The sequence below is a fragment of the Maylandia zebra genome, linkage group LG7 (genome assembly GCF_041146795.1).
Source record: "Maylandia zebra isolate NMK-2024a linkage group LG7, Mzebra_GT3a, whole genome shotgun sequence".
Lineage (NCBI taxonomy): Eukaryota > Metazoa > Chordata > Actinopteri > Cichliformes > Cichlidae > Maylandia > Maylandia zebra.
The window spans coordinates 36706536-36722095 of NC_135173.1; the positions used below are offsets into that span (position 1 = coordinate 36706536).

The 15560-nt window shown below is 38.4% G+C and overlaps 2 protein-coding genes across 2 annotated transcripts in view; both read right to left on the reverse strand.

Moving 5' to 3' along the window:
• The window catches only part of arrdc1b (arrestin domain containing 1b), a 48486-nt gene extending 48185 nt beyond the window's left edge, over positions 1-301 (reverse strand). Inside the window, exon 1 of the mRNA XM_004538455.4 lies at positions 100-301. Within this exon, the coding sequence (XP_004538512.2) occupies positions 100-217 (118 nt within the window). The 5' untranslated portion in view covers positions 218-301. The remainder of the gene's footprint in view (positions 1-99) is intronic.
• Positions 302-6339: 6038 nt separating this feature from the next.
• Positions 6340-13145, reverse strand: LOC101478711 (glutamine synthetase). Its single transcript, XM_076886313.1, has 7 exons — positions 12574-13145; positions 11435-11609; positions 10022-10183; positions 9794-9940; positions 9047-9174; positions 7615-7814; positions 6340-6925 (listed from the first exon to the last, which is right to left on the reverse strand). Exons 2-7 carry the CDS (start codon positions 11601-11603, stop codon positions 6622-6624), a joined length of 1110 nt encoding a protein of 369 aa, XP_076742428.1. The 5' UTR covers positions 11604-11609; positions 12574-13145; the 3' UTR covers positions 6340-6621.
• Positions 13146-15560: the final 2415 nt, after the last annotated feature.

The following is a 15560-nucleotide window of genomic DNA, read 5'->3' on the forward strand; positions in this document are numbered from 1 at the left end:
AGCCTACATGCGCGCCTCGCTGAGCCTGACTGAGAGAGGCACGCTGGGAGGAAGAAACGCTCCTTTCCGTCTTCTGGGTTTCGCTGACGGACAGCTTACCTTTGAAATGCAGCGACTCGGTGGTTCGTATCTTCACCGTCCCGCTTATAGACTCCCCCGGACCGTAAACCACCTTGTTGTTGGTAAAAGTAATATCAAATTCCTGAAGCTTTCCCATGGCTCTGCTCCTCACTACTCCGCTACTTCCTCAGCTCTGCGTATCTCTGATGCTGCGCTCTCACCTGCTGCCGCGAGCTCCCTCCTCCCCACCTTCCTCACTCGCACGCCCGTGACGTCACGTTGACCTTTGATAACAGATGCGCTCATGTGTGGTTTAAGAGAAGATGATTGTTTGATATTGTAAATAAATGACCAGACTTATTTTTTATTTATTTATAATATCAACTATAGACAATAAAGCAGGAACCTTCAGGGCTGTGAAGTTCCAATAACTGCAGTTCCTTTACTGGCCACTAGAGGCTACAAATGTGAGTCAATTTCCCATGTAACAAATGCCCAACTTTACAGCATTACAAAGCATGTTTTCAGCACTGTGTTTTGACTATTGCCCCCTGCTAAGAATTGTACAGTGAGCAAATTCATTTATAACTCATGAATCAGGTCACTGGAGCAGCTTGATGTGTTTGCTAGGCCACCTCCACTATCTCGCGTCACTGAGCTGGACCTCTTGACCATGCATGCGGTGTTGGTGTCTTTTGGAGGATTTTAAAACACTTTTTTGGGTCAAATATTCTTGGACACAGATCATCCAGGTAGTTTCTCCTCTGGTTTTCTTGCCTCAAAGTTGTTGTTTTTTTAATTTTTGAATAGTATTAATTAGTATGGTTGTGCTTGTGCTTGTGCGTCATTCACAAGGGCAAGAATGGTGAGAATAAATGGATGTCACAAAACAGCCACGAGCATTCATATTCATTACAGGCCTGATAGTTGAGTGAGGCACGATAGTTCCCATTGAATATCCAACACTGTCTTTGTTTGAGTTATCATTCCTAATTAAATGTAACACTGGTATTAACCCCCTAATCTATCTGCTTTTTAACTAAATGTTAATTTTTATTTATTTTAAAGTTTACTTATTTATATCTGTGTTCACCCATATCCACCCAATTTATGTTCCCAAACTAATTATTTATTTATTTATTCATATAAGGTCTACTAATTAAAAATGTGTTAAAGCATCAGTATATTGCCTTTGGTTAATTAGTGACAGAATTAAAAGAAATGCCGTTTTTTGCAGGTAAATGATGATGCAGTGTAGATTTGTGTTTTCTCTTTAAATCTTGATACTTCCACAATGAATAAAAGTATAGTATCATTATTGTAAACAGTATTTTGTAGGTGAAAAATCTGAGGAAACGTTGCAAACAAAACATTTAAAAAATCTGTTTTGTTTTTTGTTCTTTGTTTTTAAATTTTCTTTGTTTTGTTTTGTTGTCTCCCTGAATGGCCCTTTAGGGATTTAACAACACTTGCAAGTGTTTTATCCTGCTGGATAAAAATGAAAATTACCACTTGTGCAAATGACATTCTACCTGCTGGGTTGTTTAAAAATGCTCTCTCTGCCATTGGCCCCTCTATTGTAGAGATATGCAATGCCTCACTTTTAACAGGTGTGGTCCCTACGTTCTGTAAGCATGCTGTTGTTGAGCCGATATTAAAAAAGAGCAGTTTGGATCCAACTCAGCTTAAGAATTATAGGCCTATCTCCAAGCTCCCATTATTGTCGAAAATTCTGGAAAAAGTAGTTGCAGATCAGCTTACCGCTTTTTTAGAAAAACATGACATTTATGACAAATTTCAGTCGGGTTTCCGTAAAAGTCACTCAACAGAAACCGCATTACTTAATAATAATGGATTGGATTTATATAGCGCTTTTCAAGGCACCCAAAGCGCTTTACCATACCACTATTCATTCACTCTCACATTCACACACACTGGTGGAGGCAGCTACAGTTGTAGCCACAGCTGCTCTGGGGCAGACTGACAGAAGCGAGGCTGCCATATCGCGCCATCGGCCCCTCTGGCCAACACCAGTAGGCAAGTAGGGTAAAGTGTCTTGCCCAAGGACACAACGACCAGGACAGAGAGCCCAGGGATCGAACCGGCGACCTTCCGGTTACAGATGCGATTCCCAACCCCCTGAGCCACGGTCGCCCCGTTAAAGTCTCTAGTGACATTATGATGTCAGCTGACTCCGGAGCATCCTCCATCATGGTTTTGTTGGAGTTGACATCTGCCTTTGACACCATTGACCATACCATCCTGATTAACAGGCTCCGGGACGTAGTCGGTGTGTCCGGTCTGGCTTTGAAGTGGTTTCAGTCTTACCTCTCCAACAGATCTTTTAGTGTTTTTGCAAATCGGTTTATGTCACATTCTAAGGATCTGACTTGTGGGGTACGGCAGGGTTCAGTTCTGGGTCCTATTCTTTTTCTTTTGTACATGTTACCTCTAGGACTTATAATTAGGCAGTTCCCTGAGGTGTCTTATCACTTCTATGCTGATGATATTCTGCTCTATTGCTCTTTTAAGCCGATGGAAGTCCTGTCCTCTTTAATTAAATGTTTAGCTTCCATTGAACAGTGGCTCGGGGACAACTATTTACAGTTGAACTCTGAGAAGAACATTAATTATTGCCCCCGACAACCAGATATCTCTAATCAAACAGCATCTTGGTTCTCTTGGCTCAGCTGTTCACCCGAGCCTCAGGTGTGATCTTTGATTCTGTCATGTCCCTAGAACAACACTCTCGCCAGTCAATTAGGAACTGCCTTTTTCAGCTAAGAAACATCTGGGGACTGTGAACTTTGCTATCTAAATCTGAGTTAGAAATGGTTATTCATGCTTTTATTTAATCTCGCTTAGATTATTGTAACAGTCTTTATCTTTGTTTGAGCAAAAGGAATCAGTTAGTCCAGAATGCTGCTGCAAGGCTTTTAACTAAGACACGAAAACGAGAGCACATTACACCAGTGTTACGTTCATTACACTGGCTTCCAGTACATTTTAGAATTCATTTAAAAAATCTTGGTACTGACTTTTAAAGCTTTGAATTGTGATGCCCCTGCCTACATTTCTGATCTTTTAGAACCCCACGCTCCCTCTCGCAGCCTGAGATCATCTAATCAAAGGCTGTTGGTAGTCCCACAAACTTGTTTTAAGACCAGAGGAGATAGATCTTTCAGAGCGGTGGCCCGCAGGTTGTGGAATGCTCTCCTCCATTTTTATGTTGCCTTGATTGTATTTATTCTTTTAAAAAGCAGCTTAAGACTCTTAAGGCTTTTAATTAGATTTGTATGTTTGATTATTGATGTATTTTATGTATTTCTGTTTTTACATTACTGTGAAGCACTTTGTGGTTTTTATCCTGTGAAAGGTGCTATGTAAATAAATTGATTTGATTTGTTGTTGTTGTGTGAACCATCTTCTAGAGATAACTGCTAGAATACCTCTATGAATGAAAGAAAGCTGAAAATGTCTGTATGGTACTTTCCAGAAAGGAGGTTGCATCACAGTGTCTGAGAAATTTCCAAAGAGCTGCATTCCTGAACTTTGCATGTACTGAAGTACACCACAACACAAAAGAAAGCTGCTGGGGCTCTCTTATTTGTGCTTCCTGCCTGAATCAGTGTGCGGCAGTAATATGAGTGAATAGTCATTTGGGCATACGCAACAAGTAGACAGAGGCTACATGTGAAAAAATATAAGGTTTCTGGAAAGTCTTTGGCCCAAGAAGAACAAATCATCCAATTTGAACAAAATAGTTCACTGACACTGACAACACACTCCTCAAAATTTGCATAATTTTGATTTGGTTTCTTTCCCTATAACAAAGTTGAAACGCACAAAACCCAAGAGGAGAATTAGCATGAATTCAAATTAAAACCCTCCCCACTGCTCGCACAGTTTCTGTTTCAGTGCATACTTCCTCTCTCTGAGACGGTACTTCCCATCCCTGACTATACTTCCTGTCTCATTGTGTAGCTTCAGTGATGTGATTAGAGCTGTATATGTAAATGTTTTGATCGCGTTTGTGTATAAAAGGCTCACAGATAAGACCGTCTGTACTGTATACACAGTTTTTTTTCAAGAGGCTTAATGTGTTGCATTTACCACAACAGAAAAAATATCGTTCCTCTTCCTCTACAGTCGTGCTTGTTGGGTTAATTGGTGAACTTAAATTGGTCAGAAGTGTGGATGTGAGAGTTCGTGGTTGTCTGTCTCTCTGTGTGAGTCTTGTGATAGATCTGTCGCCGCTATATCAAGCCTGTTACCTAACCTGACCTTACAGTTAATACACTTTTAAGAATGAAAATTAGGTTGAGCTTGTTGCTAGTTGGTCATTTAATGCCAGATTCATGCCTCAAATACCTCGAGAAATATACATATTTTCTAAATGAAATTATTTGCTGAGTTATTCACTTATGTATTTATTTATTTATATTTTTAAATTTGGCTGTTTTAATCCTCCATACACACAGGCTGGTTTTATGCTCAGTAAAAGAAAAGTGTTCCCATGACAACAGACAAAACACCATAGTTGCCAAGTTACTGCCTGTATCCATGGAAATCTGTTATGTGGTGGCATCTAATATAGTTCAAAGAATCTCATTGTTTCTTCTTCTTGTTCTCAGTTTCACCTTGTTTGTTTACTCATGTTGCAAAAACAGCTTGGATCGTGAATCATTTTGACGGTGCCAGGCCGCAAATGAGGCGATTGCATGTCTGTAAGTAACATGATAGGATGTTAACACCATATGTTAGGTACGCCCAGCATCACCTGAGATGGATCCATGTGGGTGTAACTCACCATGTGCCTGCAAAGATCGTGGTTCCCCCTATTTTGTGGTTAAATCCTTAAATATTTTAAAAACCACACCACTCTTATCCCTTTATAAAGAGCCAGCTAACAAGTCTCCGTAACACGTTGACCTCTGACTGGGTAAATTACAGGTTTTGATTTGCTGAATAAGATGTGGGTAATGAAAATTACTCCAATAGCTCCATCTGGTGGACAAGTGCAAAAAGCTTCAACATCTGGTTTATTATTTTAAGATTACTATTTTTCTGTGATTCTGCTAACACAGATCAGACTTATTGCCTTAACTATAGTGCTGTGCAAAGGTCTTGAAGGATCCCTCATTACTTTATATTTTGCTTGGAAAATTGGAGATAGGAGCAGTGATTTGTTCAATCATATGCAAACATAAATGGAAATACAACTCTCTTAGGCAAGATTTCTTGTAATTTCTTAAACCAGTCTTCAGGAATAGCTCTCCAGGCTTCTTGAAGCACTTTCTAAAGCTGTTTGTTGGAATATGGCTGCATTGTGTTTCATTTTCTGTTGAGATGATCCCACAGTGTATCAATAATGTTTAGGCCCAGGCTCTGGGGTGGCAGTTTTTTGCTTCAATTTTCATAAATCAAAATTTCACAGTACTGGCAGTAAAGTTTTATTTAGTGTTTACTTTGGGAAGTGTTTAATTGGCTATTGTAGTAAACAGAGGACGAGTGTCCCTGCATCTTTTTGCCTTTGTTAACTTGCTTGGTCTGATCCTGAAGCATGTCAGCTCCCCCACTGGAGATATGCTTGGCCTGTGATTTCACATGCAGCCAGGCAGTGTATATGCTTTGTCAGTTCCACTCGTCAGTGGAATGACAGAGGCTGTGCTCAACAAACCCGTCTTTATAGCAACCGGTCCCTTTCGCAGTAGCTTATCTACATGAAAACCACATAACACAACACATCGAGCAAAACTATCAAAGGCTTCTGGGTCCCACACCACTTATTTGTGGAGAGATCAGGTTGGCAGAATGTACTTTGGCTAGTTTGTAAGTGTTTGGAAGGAGGAACTGCTATTTCAGATTTGTATGGTTACCAAGATGGTTGCCCCAAGCCACCTTAAGTAGAGAGAAATCAGATGTCTTACCAGTGGTAAAGCAAGATAGGGCAAGCTTGGAGATCCCATATGAGCCCAAAAGTAGCAGCTGCATCACGTTGATACTTGAAATAGGTATGCTATCAGGATGAAGGAGTGGTATCTCTGGCAGTAAGTGGGTAAAGTGGCAGTACAGCCAGCCTGTTCCACTGGAGGCAAAACTGGATAAGAGTAAGGCAAAGCCAGACTGGATGATACATATGATGCCAGCTGAGGTTTAGGCACTCAGCAAGAGTGCTAACAACAAATTCACTAATATGTAAGGACATTTCTACAACAGTCATACCAATGACAAGTGAAGTATATGGAGACTTTCTGACATAAATAGATAAGAAGGCAATCATAGCACCATTATCTTTATTTCATTCCTCAGCGGTTACAGATGGAGCACAAGTTTAAAGTAGCAGTTATTAATAGTTTAGGGAGCATAGTGAGCAGTAATCGTTTGCAGCAGTATAGAGGCTCAGAGGAAAAACACATCTACTTCCAGGCTTCTTCATCTTGTAGTGAATCCTTTTACTCCAGTTCAAGTTAACTCACAGACAGGTCTGCTTTATACATTTTATATATATTATCTATATTATACAAATTATATAATTTTAAAAAAGGCAGCACTTTTCTACTACTTGGCTCCTTTTTCTTCTTCCAATAGGCAGGTTATGGCGATGGCCTTCGTCACTGCATACGGGTCACAGTTTGCTGCGGGACGGCGGTCCTCAAAGTACCCTTTCTTCTCTTGCCCCACCTGCCGTGGGATGCGGATGCTGGCACCTCGATTGGCCACTCCAGCAGAGAAGTCGTGGATGCTGGAGGTTTCGTGGAGACCTGTGAGGCGCCTGATGTTGTCCTTGCCTTCATGAGGGTCGTACACACGAATGTGCTCAGGGTGCTTTTTCCCCAGCTTATCGATAGCCTTCTCAATGTACCTGCCATCAAAGAAACATGTATTTTTACTGAAGTTTCCATTTATTACTATGTTTGAGAAGGCAGTATGTTGAGCATCAGTGAACAGTTGTTTAAGCATGATTAGTAAAGATTAAGACAGCATCACTCTTTTCTTCATATTTGCTTCTAAGAGGACATTATTGTAATTTTTAAATACAGGTCTTGAGCAACAGTTTTCCAGGTTTTCTGAAGGTCTTTCAAAGTTTTGCTCTGGATATTGACTGCTTTTTAAAACCATTTTATAGTCAAGTCCTTGTATTTGATCGTTTTCAGAGAATGTTTTTTTTTGTTTTTTTGTTAAGCCACTGAAGACTTTTATCTATGAATCTCACTTAAGGGAATAACTTATTTACACTACAACTTAGGAAAGAACCAATTTAAAATTGTATCTTTGGGTAATTTGTTACTAGCAGTCAGTCACTTAAAAACACACATAATTTCTTCCCGTTTCTTGAATCAAATTTATTGCATACATAGAGTATCCAATAAAGTATCTGGTGAGGGGATATAGTGCTGCATTTTATTTAATTTAAAGAAATACTTAAAATAAAAAATAATAAGAAAATACAAGCTGTTTTTAAGCTTTTCAAATGTGCCACTGGTCCTCCTTTTTGTAGTACAATGAAGAGCTTTTGTATGTGTATCTTTTGAAAGTCTGGAGTTTACTTACTGCAGTCCTCCTTCTTCCCTCATCTCCTTGGTGCTGACATTTGTGTGGCAACCAGTCCCGTTCCAGTTGCCCTTCATGGGTTTGGGGTCCAGAGTTGCTACAACCCCGAAATCTTCACAGACACGGTGCAAAAGGAAACGTGAGACCCACAAATGGTCCCCCATCTCGATGCCCTCACAGGGGCCCACCTGGTATTCCCACTGAAGCCAGAGAAAAAGAAAGATGCAGAGACAAGAGGGAAATGTTCGAGGTGAAAACATTAACACTGTTAATAAATGATACGTTTAGCTAACTGCAATTTGATAGTTTTTTTTGACTGTTAGAAAACAAAGAAATTATAATGAGTAACATTTGCTAATGGCCTAGTATTTGCTTGGAAATCACTTGTGAATTATATTTATGTTTCATATTTATCTGTGTATTAAATTTCAGTTTTTTGAGCTCAGTGTTTTCTGCGTCATTGAGCTCATTTTCCTCTGAAGAATTTTGTTTTGTAATGTTGTTTTTTATATTTTTTTAGGTAGGTTGTTTTGAATGTTTTGGCTGCTGTACCAGAGTATTTCCCCAGGTTCTGGGATAAATAGCTTGTCTCATAAATATGTCATATGTTTGTAATATATAACAATATTTAGTCATCGTATTGTATCAAATTAACATTGTCTGAATTAACTGTAAAGTCATAACTAATGTTTGTATGTGGTCATTAAATACTGTTGAGCCATCCACTTTATTTGGACAGCTAATAAATTGTAAATAAAGTTGTAGCTGACTTTATAGTCACTATAACCTATACTTGTTTTAAATTGCATTTCAGTAGGGAGGTTGTGCTGTTTTGCCTTTTGTTACTTTCTCTTTTGCTATCATTTTATTTTCTGTTTTAAACTAGCTGGTTAAGTTCAGGAATTGTGGTTCAAGTTTGGGGTGAGACTGTTTTCTTTATTGTGTGGCATCACTGGATTGTAGCAGCGTGAGTATTTCATAGAAAGCCATGTTATGCGTGGTATGTTGGGGAGGTGTACCCATCTACCCATCTCAATGTCACAAAACTTATCTCGTCGACGCAAAAAGAAAAATGCAATGGAAACAAAAGAAATGTGATGCAACCTTTTCTGGGTGTTATAAAAACGAAACAAGAAGCTAAAAATCCAACTGGCAGAAATCCAAAGCAGGAGAACTAGAAGATAAGAATAGTTTTTAATTATTTCATGTTTTTCTGACTAAAACAACTCCGTGATGCCCTATAATGAAAAGGCTCATTGAGTAGTAATAAAAGATTTATTACTAACCAAAACTCAAGATCGCAGAAAAGTTAATGGCATAAAGAAACACAAAATACATTGTAACCAGTGATTAATAAATATTACATACATTTAATTAGCTATGTTTATTATAAAGTGCTACTGCCATGTATTGGAGTAGTACTTTCACTTACCTGAGATGGCATAACTTCAGCATTAGTACCGCAGATTTTGATCCCAGCATAGAGGCAGGCCTTGTAGTGGCACTCCACAATGTCCCTTCCATAAGCACTGTTGGCCCCCACCCCACAGTAGTAAGGACCTGAGGACACATGATGACACAAATGAAAAACCACAATATCAAGATACACTGTATGAAAACTGTACGACGGCTATAAACATTTAGGTTCTGAGCCTATAAAAAGTGCATTTGTGATGCTTGTTTTCAGACAAAAATTACAAACATTTACAATATGAAGTGTCTGAGAAATGATTTGTCTACTTCTTTTCTAACTTTACAGAAATCCTTTGTATAGCACTGACCACTGTGCTAACTTGAATAAAATAATGATAACATGTGGGAAAGAGAAGTGTGGTGCTCAGAGAATCTGAATGGATTTACAAGCTCCTTAAGAATGTGAAAGCCTTTGTTAAAGTTTAGAAACGTATCAGCTGTGCTAGTCTACTTTTGGTTTTGTTCCTTTTGTCTGATTTCATACCCTGTCATTCTTGGAAAGTGTCTGTTTTGTTTCTGAGAAATTCTGTCATTACCTCTGCTTCTCTGACTTTAAATGTAAATGTGTATCATTTTGTGGGATATTGCTTCACTCCACACTCTCCGTGACCCAGATAATAGCACAAGGATTTACCACAAGCTGGCAATGGGGTTGTCACTGCAGTATTTGTATAAAAAACAGTAAAAAAAATGACAGCTCGGTTACCTTGGGGTGCTGGGAATCCATTTGGAGGCCAGCTAAATGGATGTCCATCTGTTCCCAGAAGTGTGTACTCCTGTTCCATACCGAACCAAATATGGTGCTCTTTGACCTTTTCCATCACTTTGTTGCAGCTTGCTCTGTGGTTAGTTTCTAAAATAAAAGTCAGAGCAGTCTATTATTATGATCTTAGACGATGTTAAGGGTAAAAAGCATGGACTGAAAAAAATGTACCAGCAGGTAAACGGTTGTACTTCAGGACCTCACAGAGAACCAGTTTATTGGGGTCAAGGTTGAATGGATCCCTGAACATGCAGACCGGGATGAGGTACATGTCACTGTTGGAGCCTTCGGCCTGGTAGGTGCTTGAGCCATCAAAGTTCCACTCAGGTATTTCTAAAAATAGAGACTTCTTATTACTCCTCTGATTAGGCGTCAGTGTTCACATTCTTTTTTAAAGTGAAACCTGATTAACTTGATAACTACGTTAATAGAGATGTCATGGAAAATTCCCATTCATACTATCTGCTTGGTGAGATCTGGCCCTGTTACTAAAAGTAGACACAAATAAATGTAACAGGACAATGGGGAAAAAAGACAAACATAAAAGAGCACAATTACAGTAAAATGTGCCAAAGTTCTCTGGTAGCGAAGACAAATTAAGAAAAGACAGCGAGCACACTAACTTCTCAAGCTTAGACACACCTGGAATATTCTATTTAATAATAAATCAGTTAGATTTCAGTGAGTTTCCACAGTGGATTTACTTCTTTCAGTTTATTTTTTTCATTTGAAAATGTTTAGCTTTTATTTAGTTCTTTTAAGTTTCTGTCATGGCTGTGTGAAGGCAGGAAGGAATCCCAAAAGCAGGACTCACAGAGGCAGACGTAAACTCAAAACACTCAGCTTTATTGCTGGATAACAACAGAACAGAAAACTAACTAAACTGAGAATACAAAACAAACTAAACAGGCAGGCGAGCTAGCAAAAGGAACACACAGTGTAAATTTAGCAGGGGAAGACGCAGATACTAAACAGGACTGAGAGGAAACAGCTGGGAGACATGGCTGACACTGATTACGCAGACAAGACAGGGAGAGCACAAAACTGAACGCACTGACATAAGACATAGACCTTCAAAGTAAAACAGGAAGTACATGACAGACACAGAGATCCAGACTAGACAGTGAGCTTAACACACTCATGAGCAGACATAATAACATCAAGGACAGACGGAACACAGATACGTGGGACCAGGGCAGGCACAGAACAGAAACCTAACAAATGGCAAATCATAATGAAAGACATAACCAGAATAAACAAGAACATAACATATTATGAAGAAACAAAACACTGAGTCCTCAGACATGACAGTTTTAGTGTTACTTTCAGTTTTTTTAATTAATATTGTATGAATGGGCATGTGCCAGGTGCACCCCCATAATGTTTTGAAAGCAGTTGGCTCACAGTCTTGTAGACATTCAGAGTCTCAAAAAACACGTCAATCAAAGCCTCATCGGGCAGGTTGTAATAACAAATTGAAAGGGTAGAAAAGCTGCCCTTCACTATAAAGCTAATTAAACATTAAGTTTTAGACTAAGTGCCTCTCACCCCAAAAGGTTAGAGCTTATTAAAAATGCCATTCACCTTCTATGCTTTGTGGTTCTGTGTCTAGAGTTCTCGTCTTGTTCCGAAGTGTCTCTCCAGTGCCATCAATCCAGATGTAGGTGACCTGGCATTTCTGTCCTTGAGGCAGGCTCATGTACTGCTGCCGCACAGTTTTGTTGAGATGAGAGCTGGATGACACTGATGCCATTTTCACCTTCAATTGCAAAAGTGGATAATTACAGTAACAGATGGCATTTTTTGACTTTATGGCACCTTCAATTTCCATGTTGTGCTTTTTTTTCTTCCCATAACAAACCTACAACTATAAGGTTTTTTCAAAGTTATTAAAATGAACCAGCGGCATTATTTCACTTGTCAAGTCTCACAAGATTAATTTTCCACATCTAGTTATAGTTCCACATGAGTTTGACACTCCTGATTTCTAGCAATCAGTTTCAGAATGTAAATATAGTGCTATAAGGTATTTAACCAGACACCAAGAAGATAAACATCCAGGGCTTGAAACACATTCACAGACAACCTCTGAGAAATAAAAGAAAACTTAAAGTATTTGAAAATAATATAACGTAATCAGTGATGCACATAAGCATATGGTATCTAACCCTAAACAGGAAATTGGACATTATTTCACTTATATGCTACTCATAAGTAGGTCAAACACATTTGAACTTTATCTAATGTATTACAGTTATAATTTGACTAAACTGACTTTTATATATATATTTTAGGTTCTGTCAGTGCTGCATTCGTCAACAGATAAAGTTGTTGATGTAGAGTGAGTAGTCTTAACAATTTCATATACAAGTAGCTGCTTTGTTTTAATTTACCTTCATTCCTTTTGTTTCCCTACATTTATTTGTATGATGTTAATTACATTTATTGATGTTTTATTACATTCTTGTCTTGTAACTTTTAATCAAATATGTCTTAATAAAGTTTTTAGTAACTATTTGTGATAAAAAAAATGTTTCATTGTTATACTTTCAGATACTAACAGGGCAACTTTAAACATGAAAATTAAGAAAAAAGTAAGATCAATCTCTTCCCTTTTTTAGTTATATCTTAATATCTTAATAACTGGAAAACAGTGGCATACCATTCTCAAATTTAAATGAAGCAAATTAAACAAACAAAAACAAAGAATTATTTGAACTTACTCTTTTACAGTCGGTTCTTCAGGTGAAGAAGTGTCTAGCTTCCGAGTCAAGTTTGAGAATGAGGTGCCTAAACCTGTTTGTGGTATTTAGCCAGAACGCAAGCTAGGCTGCTGATGTCACCTGTTACGTCCTGACGTAATATGGCATTTAAATACTTTGTGTGGGGTTGTCCATGTAAGCAGCAAACACATACAAGAAAAAAACACATACACTATAATGTTTTGATCAGTCCACAACAAATCCTGCAAGACTGTAAGCGCCTTCAGTACAATCTTTGACAGTATTCCTGCTTCTCTTCTATGGAGAAACAAACCAAATGGTAAACATATTACATTTATACTGTACACACCTCATGTACAAAGCACTGACCTATAAGATCCAAGTATGTGCCCCTATCCAGCCAAACGAAAACAGTGCACAGGTATAGCTCAGGGTATCACAAACTCCCATGGAAAACAGTAACAAACACCCACCTGATGAAAGGCCATCTGCTGATAGTGACTGACTGCTGTTTGCTGAGCTGAGGGTCTTGCAGCTCACTGAACACAATTAGAGACCAGAAGCTGCTGCTGGCTTCAGTTTCCGTCAGGTTGGCTGTTCTGAGATCAGGCAGAGGGGCAGAAATTCAGCAACTCTAACAGAAAAAGAATTAGTCACATGGGATCCATTGAGGATGTATTGAAGTGTGTGAGATGTAGATGCAGAACAGGCGAAGAGCATAAATAAGAAAAGAGATTGTAGGGCTCACCAGCCACAAGCAAGCAAATTGCTCAGTTGGCATTATTGTAAGACAACGTTTACTTTACTTGATATTGGGTCTGAAAAAGTAGCACTTGTCTCTGATATTTGATGACTACAGCAACCTATTGCTCTGATATTCTTCCTTGTATAGAGAAGACCACTTGTTACTGAAATACAAACAAAACCACATTTTAGAAAACAAAATACTGGTGGACACCAGTAGATGCACCTGTGGTATAAATATGAAAATCCTAGGTGATTTTCAGAAATTGACCTTAACCTTGAGGTTGAGGTTACAAAGTAAGTCTAAAGGAAATGCATTTTATAGATATGTCTTTTCAGTCAAATTAAAAACAAGTTTAAGGAGGGATTACCACATTGCCTTAATGAGACGATCTCATTACTGTGAGCCATCTGCCTTCACTGTGTTGTGTTTGTGTTGTAATATGTAGTGTGAACTGAAAAACATCATTAATACAACATTAATATCACCATATTAATGTAGCACAATAATTCTGATATAAACAAAACTAACCCCTCCCAAAACAAACAAACAAACAAACAAAAACAAACAACTAGATTGCTAAATGGACTACTATGGATGGATTACTACAAGCCTCATTTGTTACGTCTGGCGCGGCAGACGTGTGGAGTTCGAGAGTAGGACCCAAGATGCAACTTTTGACGAGAGTGAGCTTTATTTTATAAGGTGGGTGAAAACAAACAGCAAGGCGAGAATAAAACCTAAACCAGAAAAACTAACAAAATAAACCTGAAACCAAAAACAGACATGCAGGGATACACAGAGCAAAAACATAAGCCGGCGAGCGATCACGCAGACAAACCAGCAAAGCGCACACAAAAACACAGGGCTTTAATACACACAGGGCAATCAGAGAATGGGAAACAGGAGGGGGACACGGCTGGCATTAATTGAACATAACAAGACAAGGGGAAGCGAAACTAGAAACACTGACAAAAGAAACAGACCTTCAAAATAAAACAGGAACTCACACATGCAAAGACACAGACTAAGAAACACGGACTTTACACAGAGGAATACACAGGCAGAAATGACTAAACACTAAACTGAGGAAGAACAGAACCGAAAACCAAAGAGCAAGAAAACCAGAACCAAAATACATCACAATAATAGAAAACACAAAACGCTGGGTCAAAAGACCCGAGATCATGACATCATTGCCTTCAAGCCTGTTTAACCTAATAGTCACACAGAAGCATCAGGGGTAACTCAGGGTTCAGTTTCTTGCACTAGTATGCTGCAAAGATTAGCTCTATCTCTCAAGCCACAGGAGAAGCATACCTACTAATCAATGAAACTTTATTGTTTAATGGGCATGTTGTTTATTTCTTGTCTAATGAGTTGAACCTATAACAAAGTGCTACAATATGTATTTTTTAAAACAAACTTATTGAGCTACTCAGTCCACCTTTAACGTATCTGTTTTGCCCTGTTGTGGCATGAGGAAACAAGTTCTCAATAACTGGAAATGAGTTCACGACAGTGCTGATATCTGTCACCGTCAACAATTTTTATTTCAGCACTCACTGACGAGGACTCTGTGCTAAACTGATCTAAAAACTTTGCACCGTAGTGGTTAAAATCTCATTCTAATAAGAGTTAAAAGCGCATTCGGTTATTAGGTTTATAGGGTTATTGAATTATGGTTAACGGTTGGTAGAATTGCTAAATCCTCTCCATTCACAAGACGAATTCAGATCACCGCACTGTTCTCAAAAATGGCCATTTTCAGAAAAGCAATGCTGTCTTCAGCCCCTCAAGCAACTTATTACCTTTGCCAATAGGGTTACACCATCTTCTCAGTTTATCTGTTTGATTACTTAGAAGAGTTTCATTAAAATTTTAAAAGAGATTTTGTTTTACAAGTCTGCAATGATTGTGAGAAAGAAAGGTTTAGTCATAAGTGATTTTTTCTCTTTGCTTGTTACTGTATCTAACAAATAATAATAATAAATAAAACAGCTTAAGCAAAAATTATTTTTGATTTGTTTTTAAGCCAATTCAAACCATATTCTGTATTTGCTAATTTTGCTTCCTATTTGTATTGCCTTACTTTATTTATAAATATTTCTGTCATGCCAGAGATGGAGCTCTGGGGACGGCAGCATTAGTCTGTGAGTCAGTAGTGAAATACAGCATAAAATCTTAGATTAGTTACTCTTAATGTCTGTATGGTATACTCCTGGTACTCAGAGGATGAGTA